The sequence below is a fragment of the Vidua macroura genome, chromosome 17 (genome assembly GCF_024509145.1).
Source record: "Vidua macroura isolate BioBank_ID:100142 chromosome 17, ASM2450914v1, whole genome shotgun sequence".
NCBI classification, from domain to species: Eukaryota; Metazoa; Chordata; class Aves; order Passeriformes; family Viduidae; genus Vidua; species Vidua macroura.
This window is the reverse complement of record NC_071587.1, coordinates 8,311,922-8,331,194: the sequence shown is the minus strand read 5'-3', so window position 1 is coordinate 8,331,194 and position 19,273 is coordinate 8,311,922. Positions and strand designations below refer to the sequence as shown.

Below are 19,273 nucleotides of genomic sequence, written 5' to 3'. Positions count from 1 at the left end.
GGGAATTCACCAAGTTGTTAAAAGGCAATAAAAAACCAGCCAATGCTGTAACTATCCACCTTTGCCCAAATATTTTGTTTTTTTACGCACAATCTAAGCAAAAAATTTCTCTCTATATTCTATTTATTTACTGCTTTAGCAATGGAACCCTTATGAAGGCATCTCTCCAACTCACACAACCACACTCTTGATCTCCTAAACTACCAGGAATAAATCACTGTACTTTTAGACAAAGCTTAAAATAACACAAACTTCCATGGAATTATTTTTTTCAAGTCAAGATGTGAGCTAACACATGATAATCAGAGAGAATCTTCTGTGTTATATGGGGATATAAAGTGATGAATCATCCTAACCGAGCTGTACTTCACATCTAAAACATTTCTGAAGTACCCAAGCCTGTTTAAGAGATGAAAGTCACTTCTACAAATACCCCAGGGATGTACAAACACTCTGAAAGTACCTCGCAGCAAGACGTGCTTTTTTTCATCCTCTATAAAGAGGGAGCTCATCTGGGACAGCATGGCATGGAAGTCATCTGTCTTCTTGTACTGCTGCAGAGCCTTGGAGAAGAGCTCGTAGTTCTGCTGGCTCAGGGTGTCCTTCACCGTGGCGATGTAAAACGTGGCCCGCGCCTTCCTGGGCTCCGCCGGCTCCGTGCTCCGCTCCTGCTGCACAGCAGGAAAGGTCCCTCAGTAAAAAGCAGCACTTGAGGGGTTTGTTTCAGGTGGAAGCAATATGTTTACAATTCCAACAGCACATAGGATAATGGAAAGAGGATGGAAAAGTTGGAATAAGCACAGAGGTTGGAATAAGCACAGAGGTTGGAAAAGTCCTCTAAGATCATCGAGTCCAGTGGCCCACCCAGCAGCATCACAGAGCTCTCCACTTAAACCATGGAAGTTTTCACCTAACAGGTTGTAGTTATGGTAGTCACTCCCATAATCCATGCATTATTCACCTTGCCCACTGACAAAACAGCTTCAGGAAAAAATCCTAGAGAAGGCAGCCAAGTATCATTGCACAATTCTATTCTTAGGAGAAGGGTTAACAAAATGACAATTTAATCCAAAGCTGGAGGCTGAGGTGACTCATCATGACATCAGATAGCAACAAACAGCAGATAGCAGCAAACACAACCTTTTGCATGAACCTGTTCTTTTCCTTCTCTTGGATATTATCGGCTTCGGGATCAGTTTCATTTGCCAGGTGCTTGGCAGATTGACAAACAGGGAACATCCAGTTAGGAGAGCACCTTGGACAACTACTGGCACTCACATCACCCAGGGAATTCTCCTGAATTTATTGTGACTTAAGCAATTAGCTGCATAATGAGTTAACTGGGTTTGGAGACAGGGCGAAACAATAATGCACAGCTGCAGAGTTAACACACAACCATGACCCACCTCACAGGGGTAGGATGTGATCCCTTACCCCAAACTGGTCAGTTCAATCATTTCAGGCTCTACCAAAGCAGCTGGACTTGCTGATCATTGTAGGTCCCTGCCAACTGAACTATTCCATTTTAATAAAAAAGAATGAAACCACCCACCACCCCAGTCAAATTGTTCACAAAGCAATCAGTGTCAGAAAACAATTATTTTCACCTACCATCCTATGTGGACCGGTGCTTGATTTGGTCTGGGATGTCTGGATTTGGGAAAGAGCCTGGCAAATAGCTTTCAGATGTGCACTTATGAATATTTACAATTTGAAGAAAAAACACACTTGTTCTAGCATCAGTTATCTGTCTGCCTGAAATTTCCAATTCAAATTAAAGCAATCTATAGATCAAAGGGATGGCACAGACACAGAGAAACACATACTGTATTGCTGACTAGCTTTATTTTCTTCCTTCCTCCTTTCTGCTCATCTCTTAATCTCTTCTCATACTGAAGGGAAAGTGTGGACAGACGATGTGCCTGTGAAGATGAAAAGAAAGTAAGTAAGATACAAAAAATGCTTTTCAGAGTTATTGCCTGTTTAATTTAGGTATTTCCAGCAGTAAAACTTGGTAACCCAGTTAGTGACACCATCCAAGAAAGTGAAACAAGTCAATCTAAATTATTGTAACAGAGCCTGGGCACATACCTATTTCTAGAGGGTAGAAATTTACTGGACAACTCACAGAGACCAAATTAGAAGAAATTAAAGACAAAGCTGATCTTGAGGGTACAAATTCCTGGCTAAGCAAAGCTGGACTCACAGCAGACTGTTCCAGGACAGCCTGAGAGTGTACACAGACTGTGTAACCAGTGGTTCACACTCCCCTTCACTTTCCTGCCTGGAACTCCCTGTACGTAAGGGAGTGAAGAATTGGAATATAAGCAGCAAGTCAAATATTTATGATACATGCAGTAAATCAGAAAAATTATCAAAACCATCTTCTTAGTCCTGTGCTATGTAAAGGCAGCACCTTGAAAAACATGATTCAGCAGAAATAAAGCTTCCTAGACATGAGGCGTAACCAACAAAAAATCTGATTACAGGGAACTGTTATTAAATGGATTGAGAAATTATTACTTTTATTGTGAATTTTTGAGGTGGCAAAGCAAATTCTTTCAGAATGAGAACAGCTAAACTTTCATTATTTAGGGATCAAGAGTGCAGTGTAACTTTGATTAAAGGAAAAATGATAACACAGATAGTATGCTGGATGGTGAAGACAGGAAATGACACCAACCCCATCCGCAGTCCAAATCCAGTGCTCAGTGCTGGACTCAAGAGTGAAAGCTGGGTGACTGCCTGAGAGCCACTGCCTGTCTCAGGACTACACTCACCAGACTGCTGGGATCAGGTCACCAACTTGAGAGCAGCACAGGGTGACCCCAGAGCTCTCCACGAGCCTCGGACAAGCAGCAATGCCAAATACACAAATAGGAAGTGGACCTGAGCAACTGCCAAGCTATTTGGTCTATCAGCTTATTTGACTCCAGGGAAATGCTGAGCTCTGCCAAAAGCTTTGCAGCTGTGTTAGGAATATTCTGTAGCTGAGCTACCAAAGTCCCTGGAAATGGGCCAGGCTTTCCAAAGAAAAGGTTTTGGTGTCGATGTCATGGCCACCCAATGGGTGACAGAGCCCATTTCCCACCTGGTTGCACACAAGTTAAATATTTGCTGCCCTTTGTACATTCCCTCTGTTTTGTACGTGGCTCCATTCATGTCCTTGGGCCTACTCAGATATCCCCAGACACTCCTACATTTACACATTTTACCTCAGGCATTCTTCCCCTGAGGAAAGTACTTAAGAATGCTGCAATAGGCATTGCTGAAGTCCATGAATGGCTCTGCAAGCCAGCAGTAAAATACTCCAGCCAAGTAAAGGTAGCCACCTCTCCAGCTACTACAAACAGGGATTTTGGGAAAGCAAGAACACAACTTAATCACTGATGTATCAAAAATACCAGTCCAAGAGGAAAGAAAATTAACAGCACAGAAGCAGCATTGTTGATCTTAATGTGATAGAGGATTTTTGGTTCAGATAAAATATTCCACAAGTCAGCAACATTCTTTCTCTGGGGCAAATCAGAGATTTTAATCTGAAAATGCAATTTCTAATCCATAAACTCTCTTCCACCCTTTTGTTTGAATTCAATATCTGGTCTCATACCAAATGCTGACACAGACTCCACCCAGGACAAATGGTGTATTTATAAACCTCTTCCCTGAGAGCTCCTTGCTCCTCAGAAAGTGTGGTTAACTTCCAGGAATCTCCTGGTCAGCAGCCTTGGAGCGCAGAACAAGCACATACCTGTTGATCATCTACTTGAAAGTGGCAAGGAAACCCTTTGATTAATTTAGGTATGAGAACTTGCAGTTACTGGTGCTGATTACAGTGAGCTTTTCTTGAAAGAGGGTTGAGCTGGTTCTCTGGATGCCAAAATCATTTTGCTTTAGAGCCTGCAATTTTTACTTACAAGGAAATATTTTGCCATTACCTTTTCCTCTCCTAGGAAATCAGTTTCCTCCTCTGCATCTTCACTGCTCTTCTCACTGCGCTCCAAGGCATCCAAGAGCCCAACACATTTTCTTCGGGGTGAGACAAACTCTTTTTCATATTCCACACATAGGCTGGGTGCTCCATCTCCATTTACTGCCATCACAGCAGAACACAGGAGACAAATTCACATTCCACATTCTCTCCTGCATTTTCTTTAATTTAGTGATAGCTCCCCATCTTACAAAGCAACCCACAAATATGTGTTGAATTAAATAATCTTCCACCTCTTGCAAAATTGCATTATATAATTTAGTAGACTGCTTTTAGAAGACTGCTTTTATACATAACTTCCAAAATTGCTGAAGCATTTGTTACCACAACCTGGCAGACTGCTTTCAAACTTTTCCTTAAGTCTCTTAACCCCAAAATGGCTTAGGATCAATGGGAAAAAGCCTTACTGCAGCAGCTGTTCAATTATTTTAGATGTATGGATTTTCCCAAAACTGAATTCCAGAGTTTTTAAGAGATTTTGGTACAAAATATGATTTATTACTTTTAAACAGAGAAAGTTTTTTTAAAGCCTACAATTTTTACAGTATCAATACCCATAAGACACAGTTACCAAGGTCCTAAATTACATATATTCTCACTAATCAGAATCCAGGTTTCAAATATAAGAATTTTGATCTGTAAGTAGGGTTAAATTAGTATCAGCTTGATATTTCTGTAAGGCATTACCTTCAAAATGTATTTCCACTACTTTGTGAAATTACTCCAACAGTCAGTTACTAAGGAAAGTCACTGTTTTGATAAGAATGGGAGTATATTATGACCACTATGACTACAGGGGAGTTTTGACATTGCAACTGATGCAATACAACTGAAAATCTCTATTAAACAGGAAATGCAGCTTCATCCCTTCACCTCCAGTCACACATTCCAGCCCATCCTTTGAGATGGATCTGGCAGTCAAGTGTATGGAAGGTAAAGAAACTGCTTCAGCAAAGCTCAGCTGCTCACTCTGCAACTGCACAAAAGATGGACTCAAAGGATGGAACAAAAAGTGCACAGTTGGAAACTGAGAGGGGGAAAAAAAGTGGTGAATAAAGTAGTCGCTTTTAACAATAACCAGCAATCCCACTGGCTGTTACCAGGCTTTTTTAAGCTTTATTGGTAACAACTGGATTAAATGCAATGTGAACTCATCCTCACACTCATAACTGATCAGGAACCAGAGATTTAAACAAACTTCACTGTTCTGTTCCAAACCAGAAAACAGTCTAGAGTGCTGAAAGAATATCTGACATGAGAAACACTTTATTCTTTGGCATTAGCTACCCACAAAATTTTAAATATGGTTTTGTTCCCATGTCATTTTTGTTTTCTTAGATTACTGAGTAAGTGTCATCCATACAACAGGATGAAATGAGGACACATGGAAGGCAGTGCTAGGCAGAAAGAGACTTCCAGGTTTTATTTTCCAAAGTATCTGTGATACTCCACAAAAAACTCCTCCTCCTCCTCTGTGGGATACTTTTGCCAGCCCCATCTGCCTCTTTTCTCTGCAATTGCAACTGTTTTCCCCCATTTTCTAATGCTTAACTGTGTCCCTTCTGACCAGACTTTTACATCAGTCTTTGAGCTCTCCTTACTTTCTCTCCCATTCCAGTTTCCATCTGCTTGATCCTCACTTTTGTGGTTCAGCTTAAAACAAAAAAAGTGCATCTGTGAGAATCCAAACACTACCTTTCCTTTTCCTCTTCAAACTTGGAACATGGTCATCCAGGTTTTTAGCCTTTTGCAGGGAGAGGACCTGCTCAGATGAAGTAGACGGTGCTGCATTGCTTTCACTTGGGGAACCAGCATGTCCAGGAGGGCACTGAGGCAGGGGTGGGGGCATCTGCAAGGAGTGTACAAAGTGTTACAACAGGCAAAGGCCACTTTTCCACTCCATCTGTGACCAAAAATCTCAGCAACAATCCAAAGACATCTCCTTTTCCCCAAATAACCTTTGGTAGCAAGACTGCTACACACTCTGGGTTTATGGGCGTCTGAAAAAAAGGATCAAACAGCTCCCAAGTGACACAGCTGAAGTGCAGTAAGGAGGCTTAACTTTAAGTGACCTATTACCAGAAAAAGGATCATGACCTGCTAAAGAACAATCACTTCCTAACGCTATCCCTGCAACAACAGCTCCTTCTGACAAAGCACATCGGGTTGTGGTTTTGATTTATCATGAAACTGTCACTCATGATCAGAAAAGATCATCATGTCCTGCGGCACCATCCATATGTAACTAATTCGTCTGAACAACTTGTATTTGGCTAAAGCATCTTCCAAGAACTTGTCCAAGTCTGTAAATGAAATTTTTAAGTGCTTATTTTAATCTTAACCTCTGTTTCGGGAGCAAAGAATTTCCCATTCTGGCTTCCAGCCCATTTCTTGCTATGACCTTCTCCAGTGAATTAGGAAGCCTTTTTTACAATATTACTTTTTAAATCAAGGAACTTTTACAGACAACATCAGCTTCCTAATGCTAATAGAGAAGCTGTTTTAGTAAAAACAACCCAGTGTTGACCTGCAATAACAACTGATGGTTTGTATTACTCTTTATTACTAGTCAGCTTCCAGTTAAATTTTGGGGTATGATCCTTCCGCACACATAACCTCTCCCTGAGATAGAAAGCCTCTGGATGCCAGTATCTGTTCCAGGATTTGCATAGCAGCCAAAACATACATGTTTATTTAGGAGGAACCGGAAGAGGAAGTTGTTTTTGTGATCTAAGCTAATGAGTTGCCCAGCATAAGAACAACATCCTGTCCCAGATCACTCTTGGAGAAAGATGAGGCATACCTCCTTTCCAGTAAATCTTCCACTGTTTGGAAGTGATAAGTGACTCTCTGTTGGGCAGGCTTGCGAGGAGCAGAGAGCTGGACCCAGTGATCCTTAAGCAACCCTTCCAATTTGAGATCATCTGTGATTCTCTCACATCTCTAACCTAGTTTAGCATTCCTAGTTTCCAACACTATCCAGGAAAGTCGTTGTTCATTTTTTGGGTTTTTTTTAAAGACACTTACAATTTCTTGAGCAACACGGAAGAAGCAGGAGACACTTCTGACCGCGTACCCGAAGTTGTCATAAACGTTCACATAGGGACGGACCCACGAAGGCAGTTTGCCTCTGACATCACAAGTTGTGAACCTGGGCAGGATGGGAAAACCTGAGAATTATTTGCCAGGTTGGGCTAAATTAATTAAACAAACCCTAGATCACTATCTGTCTTAGGCTGCAATGCAAGATGTGGCCAGGGTGTGTTTTCTGTTGCCATCTGTTAGAACCAGGTGGGGCAGTTATCTTTGGTTAATGGGTCAGCCATTAGAGCCAGGCAGGGCAGTTTTCTTTTATCTCTTCCACCCATCCTCCCTCCGGGAAATATCTTCTGTTAATGGGCCATTGAGTCTCACTGCATGGCTGATAAAATTCCATCATCCCATTGGGGGATGCTCAAGCATTCCTACCTGGATATAATCTGAGATTTGGAACACCACAGTCAGCCTTTTCCCACTGGGTTTCCAGAGGAAGACCAGGCCCATCTATACCACCACTGGGTCTCCAGAGGAAAATTCCACCCTTCTACAGGATCCCTGCTTCAACAGAACCACACCTGTCACTGCAGGAGGACTGCAGCCATCATTTAATAGGACTACTACTAACACTGTGCCACAGGGTGTCAGGTCATAATCTGACTCTGTCAATGTTGGTTTGTATTACTGCATTTTAATTTTTATTTTCCTAATAAAGAACTATTTTTTCTACTCCCATATCTTTGCCTGAGAGCCCCTTAATTTCAAAATTATAATAATTTGGAGGGAAGGAGTTTATATTTTCCATTTCAAGAGAGGCTCCTGCCTTCCTTAGCTGACACCTGTCTTTTCAAACCAAGACACTATCCAAAAGGACCAGAGAAGAGCAGCAACACAAATAAAGACATAACAGTGCAGTAAATATAATGGGGTGATGCCTTCACTCAGGAGAAAGGGCTTTGCTGATTCCATGTACTATCAATTAAACTTCTGTTGCCTATAATGTACATATTCTACTAGTCAGCATTACAGAAATGGATATTAATGCAGTATAATGTTAATATACAATATGACTATAAATAGTATTGTTTCAGTAACATAATCTGTCCTCATTTCCATACTTCTCTCAAAACACTGCAGTGCTGCTGACTGCCATCTCAAACGAAAGATGGAGAAAATGCAAAACCAGAAGTTGTTGTCACATAATTTCCTGTGGTATTGCAAACATGAATTCCAAAAATTGGTTTATTTTCCATTAAAAGCATTAACCTCCTTCTGTAGCTCCAAGACTACATAGCTGGGGAGCAGAAGATATTTTCTTGAAGCAGTGCAATATTTATATAACCTGTTATATAAATCAGTTTTACTATTATGAACTGTAGCCTTTCCCAAGCAGCAGCATCAGCACATTTATATCCAAAATACCAACACCTATGTTGGGATATAAAGCTGTTGATGTTGTTGATGCCCCACCCCTGGAAGTGCTCAAGGGCAGGTTGGTTGGGGCTTGGGGCAACCTGGCCTGGTGAAGGCCCTTGGCAGGGGGTTGGAATGAGAAGAGCTTTAAGGTTCCTTTCAGCCCCAAATGTTCTGGGATTCAGTGAGCCAGGGCTTACCTGTGGTCACACAGGAAGATGGCCCCGTAGTCCTGGCGGTGCCTGATGACCCGGCCGATGGCCTGGTTGACAGCCCGGGACGCTTGCTGACTGTACCACTCACGCCCAGACAGATACTGCGAGAGGTAGGAGGAAGAATTAACATTATTTACCAGGTAAAATGTATTCTTTGTGCTGTACAGTCACTATTTCTTTCCTAAAGAAATAAAAAGTGAAGCACAGATGTTGGATAGCATCAACCAGATGTACTGACAAATCTCAAAGAGCTGAGGAAAACCAAAGACAGGTGGACTCAAAAATCACACCTGACTTATAGAGCACAGAAAACTCAAGTAGCAATGTCCAGCTGGAGAGGCTATTTCCTGTATGGTGCACTCAGAGCCTTGGCAATACAACAGACTCTCCATATTCTTTGAGACCTGTAGATCAGACTAAACTGTAACATCATTCATTCTTGTGCCTGAAGCAATAGAACACCAAACCCAAACACGCCAACACACACCACCACACTTCCAAAACAATGAATCCCGAAACAGCCAGCACAGGCCATCCTTCCTGCCCACGCTCTCTCTGGATGAAATACATCCCTCAGAATGAGAGATGGATAAACACACATAGAAGGATTTAATAAACTTTATAATAAACTTTAATTACAACCTTTATTGGGGCTTATATTTAAGACTGTGCCAGAATTTGGAACTCTCAACACTATTAAAAGAAGGTGGAATTTGTGACAAATTCCCAAGGCTGTTTGAATTTTTGATATTCATGGTCCCACAAGGCTGAGAGGATAACAAAACCCAAAACCCACTGGGACAAGAGGGAGAACCAATGACACGAATATGCAAACAGCCAAGAGTGAGAAGCTGCCCAGTCTTACCTGTGCACCTGCACCACTTCTCCTCATCTCATCCAGGAATTGCATCTTTAAAATTACTCTGGGCTCCATACGAGGGGGAAATGGAAGCCCAGTAATGATGACTCCTCGTCCATTTATGTCTGCAAAGTCCAAGCCTTCACTGGCCTGCAGGGACAGTTTTCCATCATCAACAGGGTTTGAAGTGAGGGGTTTCAGAGCAATTCAGCAGTTGTTGGCCCTTTTTCTCCATTCAATAAACTCCCTGGACAAGTGTACTTTATCAATAGTTTCAGTGAATAATTTCAACTACATTTTTTTTTTCTTTTATTACCAAGAGTTTAAACTTGGCTTTTTCCTGTGCCAAAGCACAGCTCAGCCAACCCTGTTAATGGCTGTCCTGCCCCTGGATAAGAGCAGCTGTACTGAGAACATGTCAACACCTTTGTTTAAACCTTCCACACCCTGGGTTGTTAATAAGACATAAAAACATAGCAAACCTTCTCTGACAGTAAAAATTAACAGAATCACTTCAAAGCAATAACAGAAAGCCATCAGATTCACCAGACTATAGTGCCATGTCCAGCAGCTGTGCTGTTGACATCCCATCAAGTATTTGTCACTCATGCTCCCTGTACATGCTCACTGTGCTGGCAAATAATTAATGAAATGAATAAAGTTGAACAGACTGAAAAAAAAAAAAAAATCAAGGGAAAAAAGAAAAGCTGTTTTGTTTTTCAGCTGAATCAATTCTCCAAATCTCAGCAACAAGCATGGAGAGAGCTACGTCTTTCCTTCACTCCAACAGCCTCTTTGGAGACTGGGACCAAAGTTGCAAAAGAAGTTGTATCTTCTCTTGGTACACAGGAAACAGCAGCAAAGGGCTCTAAGAGTAATTTCACCAATATTTCCACTGATAAACATAAGTCAATTTACCAGCACTGGAAGATGCAAAGGAAAGGCCATGAAATGTGTCCAGAGAACAGGAAGTTAATAAAGCAAGTGTTTTAAAGCTAAGCATTACGTTTGGTTTGCAGCAGTGTTGTTTTTAGCTTGTTTCATTACAGTTCTCCAGAACAGCTGTTCTCATCTAATGGGTTATGTTTTCAGTGAGCAGCCAACATGAAACGCAAGTAAGATGCTCATCCACTTCAGAGAAATCAAAAGTGTCCCTTCAATAAAAACAGGAGTGAATCATACAGAAATGTGACCTAATTTTGAAAAAACTTCAGAGCACTTGTTTTTCCCCCACATATAATTACAGTCAAATAATTAGAAATATATTTAAATCCAAAATGAAGGTTTTTTTCCTATCAATTATATAATCTGATCTCAGATGAAACAGATTATCAGTTACATTACCTTGCCCCGACACACTGCCAAAAAAGCAGCTCCATTGGACTTAGGACAGGCAACTTTATCATAGTAGGCATCAATAACCTAAAATATAAACAAGTTTAAGAGGAAGAATGGTATTACTCTGTACTAACTAAATTTGACTTGTACACCAAGATCTAAACTGTGATTAATTTGGCTTAGTATAATTGTCTTTACTTTTAACTAGTTGCAAGTTTGAGAAGCCATTTTCTAAGCAAAATCCTCATATCACTGTGAAATCCAGAATACATCTGGGTAAGCATAAAAAAATTCAGATACTTCTGATAAGATCAGAAGACCATAAGATCATAAAAAGATCATAAGACCATCTTGTGTTTCTACAGATCATTGCAGAAACAGACAAAACATGAAAGCAATTATTAGATATTAATTATTCCAAGAAGCAAAAAGAATGATTATAAATAAACAGGATGACAGTGCACAATTCTTAAACATCCAAATCAGGATGAGCTGGGAGAAAAAATCCTGCAGAACATTTACAAATGCTGACTACTGAAGTGACAGCTTTCCACCAGCTCAATTACTCAGCACTTGTGTACATTAGCTGCTGTTACGTCACCAGATTTAAATGAAGACTGAACCCTGCATGGCCAGACAAGAGAGGAAAGGAAGGACACACAAGAAAACTACACTTCAAAGTAGCAGTCAGAGTTTTACTTTCACCCTAGGCCAAAAACTGTGGTGTTTCACACCCAAACACACCTAGAGAAGGTCATTAAACATAGAAACAATTTCTGAAAATGATAGAGGTACATAATGCAAATAATCAACCTCTGAAAAGCTTCCTTTGTTCCTGGGTTCCACAAACATTGGCTTTACTTCTTCTATTCTTTTGGCAAAATCATGCTCCTGTTAGAAAGAGAAGGAGCAGGTCAGAAATGCCAAGTGTGCTCACACCACAAGAACAGAAACACTCAGAAATGGTCACTACACTTCCCCACCACAGCCTGCTCCACTCCTGCCAAACACAGGAAGAGATGGAAGCAGAAACATGCAACCCCCCGAGAGCACTAGCGGTGATTCCTTGCAGTTGGTGCACCTCAGACATCAGGCAGACGGGAGAGTTCCAGCACTCACCTCCCAGTCCCACTCCACAGCATGAAACCTCTGCCCTGCCTTTTCAAGGAGCATTTAAACCAGAACTGTTCTAGCAAATCTCACCAGGGACATTCAACTCATGAGCACAGAAGTACCAGAAGTTACAGCTGCAATGGTTACAAATTAAAGGAGAAATGCTCATATTGGGATTTTTCCCCCCAAGTGTTGAAACACAGAGATCAATTTTAATTCAGAGGTTTAATAAAGAAAGGTCTGGTGAACTAAATAAAATGTGACATCAGATGGAATAATATATTAAGATTCTTTTGGGTTTGGTTTCTACAGCACTGCACTTCAGTATATTGTGATCAAAATAAAAGAAGCCTTACCTGAGATTTTACATTCCAGATTTTATAATTAATTTACTTATTAATAAAGAATTTTTCATAGAATCCCAGAACCTTTTGGGTTGGAAGGGACCTTAATAATCCTCTAGTTCCAGCCCCCTGCCATGAGCAGCGACATCTTCCACTGGAAGGTTTTAATTAACATGGTTAAATGGAATAACTCCAAGCTGCCTGATGCAAGTAACCAAACCACCTAACAAAGACAGAACAATGAACATACTCTCCAATACTCCAGGCTCTTATCCATGACAGGATACGATGGGAAGAACACCAACAGCCCATGTGGCACAACTCGCACAAGGTTACCTGCAGGGAGAGAAGACAAGTGTGTAGCTGAGGGCATTTTCATCCTGGGATGGAGAACATGGACTGCAGAGGAAAAACAACAGCATGGCCTCCTTCCAAAATATTTGTGTATCCAAAGTTGTTTCACTTCTTAAAATCATTTTATAATCTTGTCAAGGTGTAAACTTTAACACAGAAGCCAAACTAGCTTACATTTCTCCTCCACATCCTTCAAGCATTCCTAGATTTAACAGATTCTTTTCAATTATGTTAGCCAAGATACACAAATTATCTTCTTTTATTCTGTCTTTAAGTGTTATGACTTTGTAATTCTATTATATTTATAAAACATTACCAAAACAATAAATGCTGACTTAAGGCAGGCTTGACACAGTTTAAAATATCACTAAAAATTGCACTGATTTCCTGTGATCCTCAATTGCTCTGCTCATCCTTGGCTGCATGATCTCTGGCTACTGATTTCCTAGCTTGAGCCACTTTCAAACAGTGTCTAGGAACCACATTTTTCACCCAAACACAAACTCCTGACAATAAAAATTAAGTCCAGACTTGGAAATATGAAGCCAGAGACTCAATTTTGTGTGCTACTGCAGCAGCCAGCTGCCTTGAGCAAGCAGAAACACAGAAAACCTGACAGCAGCGAGATATGCACTGCAATCCTTTACCTTTCTCTTACTGCATCTTCTTTAGCATTGCCCTTTCTAAATTTCCAATAATCCTGGGCATGAACCCATTTCTGAAATCCACACACTTCACTTACCAATTGTTTTCCCTAGAGAAGATAAATAATCCTCTGAAAACCTACAAAGAAGAAAAATCAAATAACACCATTGCATCTCCTTTTCTATGTTTTTCATCCACACTGACTTCCTTTGATATTCATCTAAAATAACATTTCCAGACTCCCAGGTGCTGTCCCTCCTGTGGCAATCATCAACACCAAGCGCAAGAATTAATAATACCTTGACTACATTTTATTAATACTATGAAATATTCTTACTGATAGTTCTGAAGATGCTCTAAGCTTCAATATTTCAAAATGCACAGGTAGAAATGGGCAGCCATGTGAGTAGCAACACACGTGAGAGTTCTGCCAGGAAGTCTGCCAAACCTGACTAACATTACAATGATTTAAAGTAATAATTGATGAATTAGGTGTGGCGTTGCTGGAGCACAAGTTGGTTGCTATGGTTGTTACTTAGTAAATCACTTTGCCTTTGGCTGAAGAAGTTCTGCTGTCCAATGAGCCATATTTATGTTCTTCCAGACCTGAATGAAAACTCCCCTGTTCTCTCATGCCTTTATGTTCCTTCTTTTTTTTTGTACCCTGTAGTTTTGTGTACTGTTTTCCCAGAAAATTTATATATGCAGGGAAAAAACCTAACATATATACCTTTATAAGACCTACAAATACCAGTATCAACACAGAGATGTTGTCAAAACAGAGTGAACACAGTGAACATCTTTCCTTCAAAAAACCCCCATGTTCTAAAGCCCTGGAGGGGTGGAATCCCCAGCCCTCCTTCTTTAAAAGACAGCATCTTCAACAGAAATACACTGAAATGGTACACTAAAACTTCTGAAAATGAGAAAGGCAGTCTGAGGGTTTTCCAGACTTCTCTGTAAAAATCCATTACAGTTGCTGAGTCCCTTTCCAGTTCTGTGGAACATTTGGCCTTTGCTGGCAGCAGAAGCACTGCCAACTCTGAACAACAGAGACAAAGTGATGGAAGACTAGATGAGCAAGAAAAATGATGATGAATAGCTTGACAAATATTGGGACATATTTGCCTTAAGAAGGCAACCCAGAGATGAAAGAGAGGCTGGGCATTGTGACAAGCTTTAAATATAAAAATAGTTATTGCAAAGGCCAGTCATGTTTCAAATCAATTAAGCCTTCAGCAAAAAAAAAAAAAATTGGATGGGGTTCAGTGCACTCCTGGGGGATGGTTATGGGTGCAGGTCCCAGCCGAGGCTGGTCAAGGCCATCAAGGACTATCAGTGCCTTGGTACCTGATCCCTTCCAGACCTTCAGTAGGAGTGGTTAAAGGGTGCATTCAGCATTTATCCAAGAAAACCACTAGGGATCCCTTCCTTAGCTAGCATACTCCTGTTAACAGAACCCAAAACGTTGGAACTCTAAACTTCAAAGCAGGATTCCACATGGAAGTTCATTACCTTCTTTCATAGGTGGAAGTAAGCACAGTTCCATCAGGTCCCTTTGGAATGATCCCAACCCAGAGCTGGTGTTTATCGATTACATGAGGATTCTCCAGGCAAACAGGAAAAGGGCTGGAGAAAAAAAGAGGAAGATCCCAGTCATACCCATTATATGATTCCCAGTTCCAGAACCATAGAATGGATTGGTTGGAAGAAACCTTAAAATTCATCTCATTCCACGCCCTGCCATGGGCAGGGACACCTTCCACTACCCCATGCTGCTCCAAGCCCTATCCAGCTTGGCCTTGGACACTTCCAGGGATGGGGCAGCCACAGCTTCTCTGGGCAAACAGAGCACTTTAAAATCCTGAGATAAAACCTAAATCCACGAGAGCAGATTGTGCATTTCTCAGGAATGGCAGTGTTCCCACACCCAGGTACTCACATCTGCATTTCCATTGTGAATGATGAGAGGGGGGAGAGTGTCCCACTGGTGAGGATGATTGTCCTGACTCCCTGTCGAACGAGCTCATGCATGCTGTACCCAGGGCTGAAACACCAATAGCTTAAAGTCTTCCCTGCATTAAATAAAGACAAAACACTAAGAAGTCAGTCAAAGTGGAAAAACTAGACTATGACCAGCATATGGCACACTGCACCTGAACTTCTGAGAGTAAACCAGACAACATCCAAAGTTAAAATTCCAGATGGACGGTATGTCCTGCTTTGGTTCTTCCCAGATTTAACGACTTTTAATTAAAACATCACTGCTTCCTCATAATCTAATAAGAAAGTATGTCCAACCTTGCACTTGCTTGAAAAAAGAACCCTTTCTTTATGAGGAATTTCCTATATAACTATACAGGGTATAAATCTTTCACCTAAACTTCCCACGTTCCCCAGAGTCAGCTCCCAAACATTTCAATTTCTGCTCAAATCTTTTGTGGGATGTGGTGACATACATATATATGTGTATATATATATATATATATATATATATGTGTGTGTGTGTGTGTGTGTGTGTATGTATGTATGTATTTTAGTGTGTGACTCTGAAAATATGTAAGTTGTTTTGAAAAATAAATAAATGTCATCAGTAATTTCTTTCATTGCTCAGCTCAAGCTTGCTGAAAACTGCATCAGCTTGTTAGAGACACAGGCACAAGGGAATGAAAACCATATCCATATCAAGAACAAGAGCAGCCAAATGAAACATCAGCTTTTGTTTCTGTTTCTGATTTTCATGCTAAGTTTCAGTAATAAAAATAAATACCTCTCACCCAAGTATTACGTGCATTTCTTTGAAATTTACACACGTCAATCAAAGCCTTCATTTCCAAAAGAAAAGGCTGATGTTTTCAGGAAATCCCCATTAATATTTACCCAGTGAGTCACTTACTGCTTAGAATTACAAGTGAACATTTAGCTAAAAGTTTTACCCTTCCTTCGTTTGGACAGACACATCCAGACAATGCCCAAATTCTAGAAGACTCACATTCCAAAATTCAGCAAATTCTCTATCTTTCTAACTCACACTAACAATTGGTGCAAATTAGTTTGGATCTGTGTATGGACAAGCCAGTGAGTATCTACAGACAACAGAGTCACTCAGCCAGGAACCCAAGAAATCCCAGCACAAAACCAAACTGGGCTGATATGGGAAGGCCTGGAAAAGGACACCAGTCCCTCATGTCTGCTCCTCCAGTGCTCAGCTGGAAACACATTTCTGTAACCCAGCATGACAACTGCCAAGCACCAGTTCCCAGTTCCTTGACAAGTTGGGACTGCTGTACATTTTTAACCTGGTGTGCTGCAATGATGTCTTTAAGCTTAACAACAATAAATCATTTTTCAAGGTCCCATTCACCAGCAGGAAGTGCTGGGCGTTAAACAAAGCTGATCTCTGCAGCAGCTTTTTCCATTCCTGGTAAAAGGACAGCTAATGCAAGGAGAAATGGCTTGGTAATAGTTTACAACATGATGGTTTAGAGCAAACCATGAATGGGAGCATTTTAACTTAAACTGCAACAGTCCAATATTGTAGACATAAACAGCATATGTTCCCAGATGACTCAGGCAAGAATCTCATCAGCTACCCCAAGCTATGCCCCTTCTGCTCACCAACTACTTTGTAGAGAATGATGTTTGAGTGGATAATTTCCACAAAATCCCTGGAAAACAGCTGTTCTTAAGTGTTTGAATTATTTCTATACTATTTGCTGTATCACTACAGGAATCCAGAGACTCCATCTAACATGTCTGGCCTCTGCTAAGCTTATAGAAAGCACAAGTCTCAGCATACTCAGGTGTGTTACGCAGGTACTTGCAAACACCATTCTTATTTGAAAAACAAATATATCTACTGAATCACAGAATCTATCTACTGAATCACAGAATTCCCTCACTGCTTTGTATTTCTGTCCTCCAAATTGTGCAATTAACCTAAAAATGTTTGTATTAGCCTTTTCCTGCACCCATCTTTAACCAAATCTACTCAGAATTATTCCTGTATCTTAAAACTCCAATTGAGGAATATCTCGGGAAAGCAACATTTAGAGATTACCAAACGGCACTAACTTCATGGAAACATTTAAGGGGATATTATGTGCAAACCCAGGAAATTCTTGGAAATTCATTCTTTGAAAAATGTTATTTTTGTCCTTAAAAGAATGACTTCCATGAAACAGATACTTACATACTCATGAGCACTTAACTGAGTAATTAAGTAGATAGTTATGAGACAAAGTATTTACAAAAATCCCTGAAGAGTGCTCTGTTAAGAAGGCTTAGATAAAGGGATCTGCATGCATCTTCTCTAATTGAAAATGTTTTGTTTTCAACCCAATTATTAAAAAGAAAAAAAAATTAAAAATCAGAAAGAATGAATGCTGCAGTCCAACAAAGCCAAGTTTGGTGCTGCTTTATAGGAGCATTAGGATAAGCCTTTGATTCAGAAGCCAAGTTTCTTTTCTTCTAAATATATAGTTTTGAAGAACAGTTATATTGAGGTAATTCCAGATACTGGGATCTGCAGAGCATAAGGAACAAAACGGGTGGGAGGAGAGAGACAAGGAGAGGGAGAAATCCCAGTTGAACTGGAAAAGTATAGTTGAAGCTGAAACTGTCAAGAACTGACAATGCATCCTCAAAGTTGCTCAATTTAGGAAGTTTCGCAAAGCAGGTGATCCCAGAAAAGATAAACATGCCCCAAGGCAAGGCATTTTCTGCCTATGGATTCACATGATCTGGACAAGATCTCTGGCACATCACATGAACCTTCCCTACAGAGCTCCAAAAATGAGCCAATAAAGTGTAACATCTCCACAATGGACATTATTTCAACAGAGAATGGAATGGAGTCTACTCTTATACCAACTCTGACAAACATTTTTGCCATCATAACTGTACCTGAACCCCCTTCTTGCCACAGGCAGTTACAGCCTTATTCAACATCAATTTTGTGTTTAACTCAACAAAGTTGCACAGAGAAATCCAGCTGGTATGAGGATAACAGAACCTGTCATGAACTTCAGTATCAGCCTGAGGGCTGGAGGAGAGTTCCCCATGCTTGGCTGCTCTGAAGATTTTCTCTACAATAATACACACAATTCCATGATGGAGATGATCTCTCACCAGAATCATTGCCCTAAAAGAACTCCAGCAGTGCACAAAACACCAATGGTACAAGACATTTTCATATTGAGATCCCCTTCAGAAATAACTATAAAAGTGAAAAGCTTGTTCCCAGCTCATTGTATCCACAATGGAGCTGCACTTGTTTTCTTCTATTTGAATCAGAAAGGAGCAGTTGAGGAGTTTTCAATCCAGCTTTTGCATGAACCTCCCCAAGAACAGTCCTGTACCTTGTCGTTTTGAAGATGCTGAGTTCCAGAGATCTGTCCTTTGTTTCTTTTTCTGATTACCATTATCCACATGAATATGTACCTGAAGGAAAGTAACAAACATTTCTAGCAATGGCTGCAGAAACAAACTTGAACTTCATCCCTCAAAAAACACCTGGCCTACAGTAAGAGTAATTCATGCAATTAGTGCCACTTTTACAGTGTTACTAAGGTCATATAATTTCCTGTCTCTTTCCTATTTTGCTTCCAATATTTCATAACTAAGGAGCAAAGAAGTGCATCACCATCCAACCAGTCATTTTTGAGTCCAATGATGGGAAGAGCTTTTCATGGGCTGACCCAAGCAGAGACCAAGAACCCAATTATTTGGGTATTTCCACCAGCATAAACCACACAGATTAAATGCAGAAGACTATAGTGGTGGAAAGATTTGCTTCATTTGGCAACAAAAATAGTATCAAGTCTAAATGTGATATCTATAAAAAGATCTGTTCCTAAAATTCATCATAACAACACATCCCATAAATTCCAATTTATTACAATTTATCCAATTTAAACAAATTAAAACAACTTCAGGCAGGAGGTTCAGTGGTTCTGCTGCATTT

General features: G+C 40.4%; 1 protein-coding gene across 11 annotated transcripts in view; it reads right to left on the bottom strand.

The window, feature by feature from the left end:
* The window catches only part of RTEL1 (regulator of telomere elongation helicase 1), a 45,377-nt gene that overhangs the window by 12,263 nt on the left and 13,841 nt on the right, over window positions 1-19,273 (bottom strand). For 10 of the 11 annotated variants that reach the window (XR_008439774.1, XR_008439773.1, XM_053993273.1 and 7 more), the window contains 14 exons: window positions 18,669-18,750; window positions 15,251-15,383; window positions 14,824-14,937; window positions 13,406-13,446; window positions 12,560-12,645; window positions 11,666-11,743; window positions 10,859-10,936; window positions 9,521-9,664; window positions 8,641-8,756; window positions 7,019-7,142; window positions 5,687-5,840; window positions 3,939-4,093; window positions 1,827-1,922; window positions 464-671 (listed from right to left, as the gene is read on the bottom strand). Coding sequence is in view for 9 of the 11 variants with exons in the window: in XM_053993273.1 (XP_053849248.1) it covers window positions 464-671; window positions 1,827-1,922; window positions 3,939-4,093; window positions 5,687-5,840; window positions 7,019-7,142; window positions 8,641-8,756; window positions 9,521-9,664; window positions 10,859-10,936; window positions 11,666-11,743; window positions 12,560-12,645; window positions 13,406-13,446; window positions 14,824-14,937; window positions 15,251-15,383; window positions 18,669-18,750 (1,609 nt within the window). In the remaining 2 variants the exon portion in view is untranslated. The remainder of the gene's footprint in view (window positions 1-463; window positions 672-1,826; window positions 1,923-3,938; window positions 4,094-5,686; window positions 5,841-7,018; window positions 7,143-8,640; window positions 8,757-9,520; window positions 9,665-10,858; window positions 10,937-11,665; window positions 11,744-12,559; window positions 12,646-13,405; window positions 13,447-14,823; window positions 14,938-15,250; window positions 15,384-18,668; window positions 18,751-19,273) is intronic. The other variant, XM_053993275.1, reaches the window with a different exon arrangement.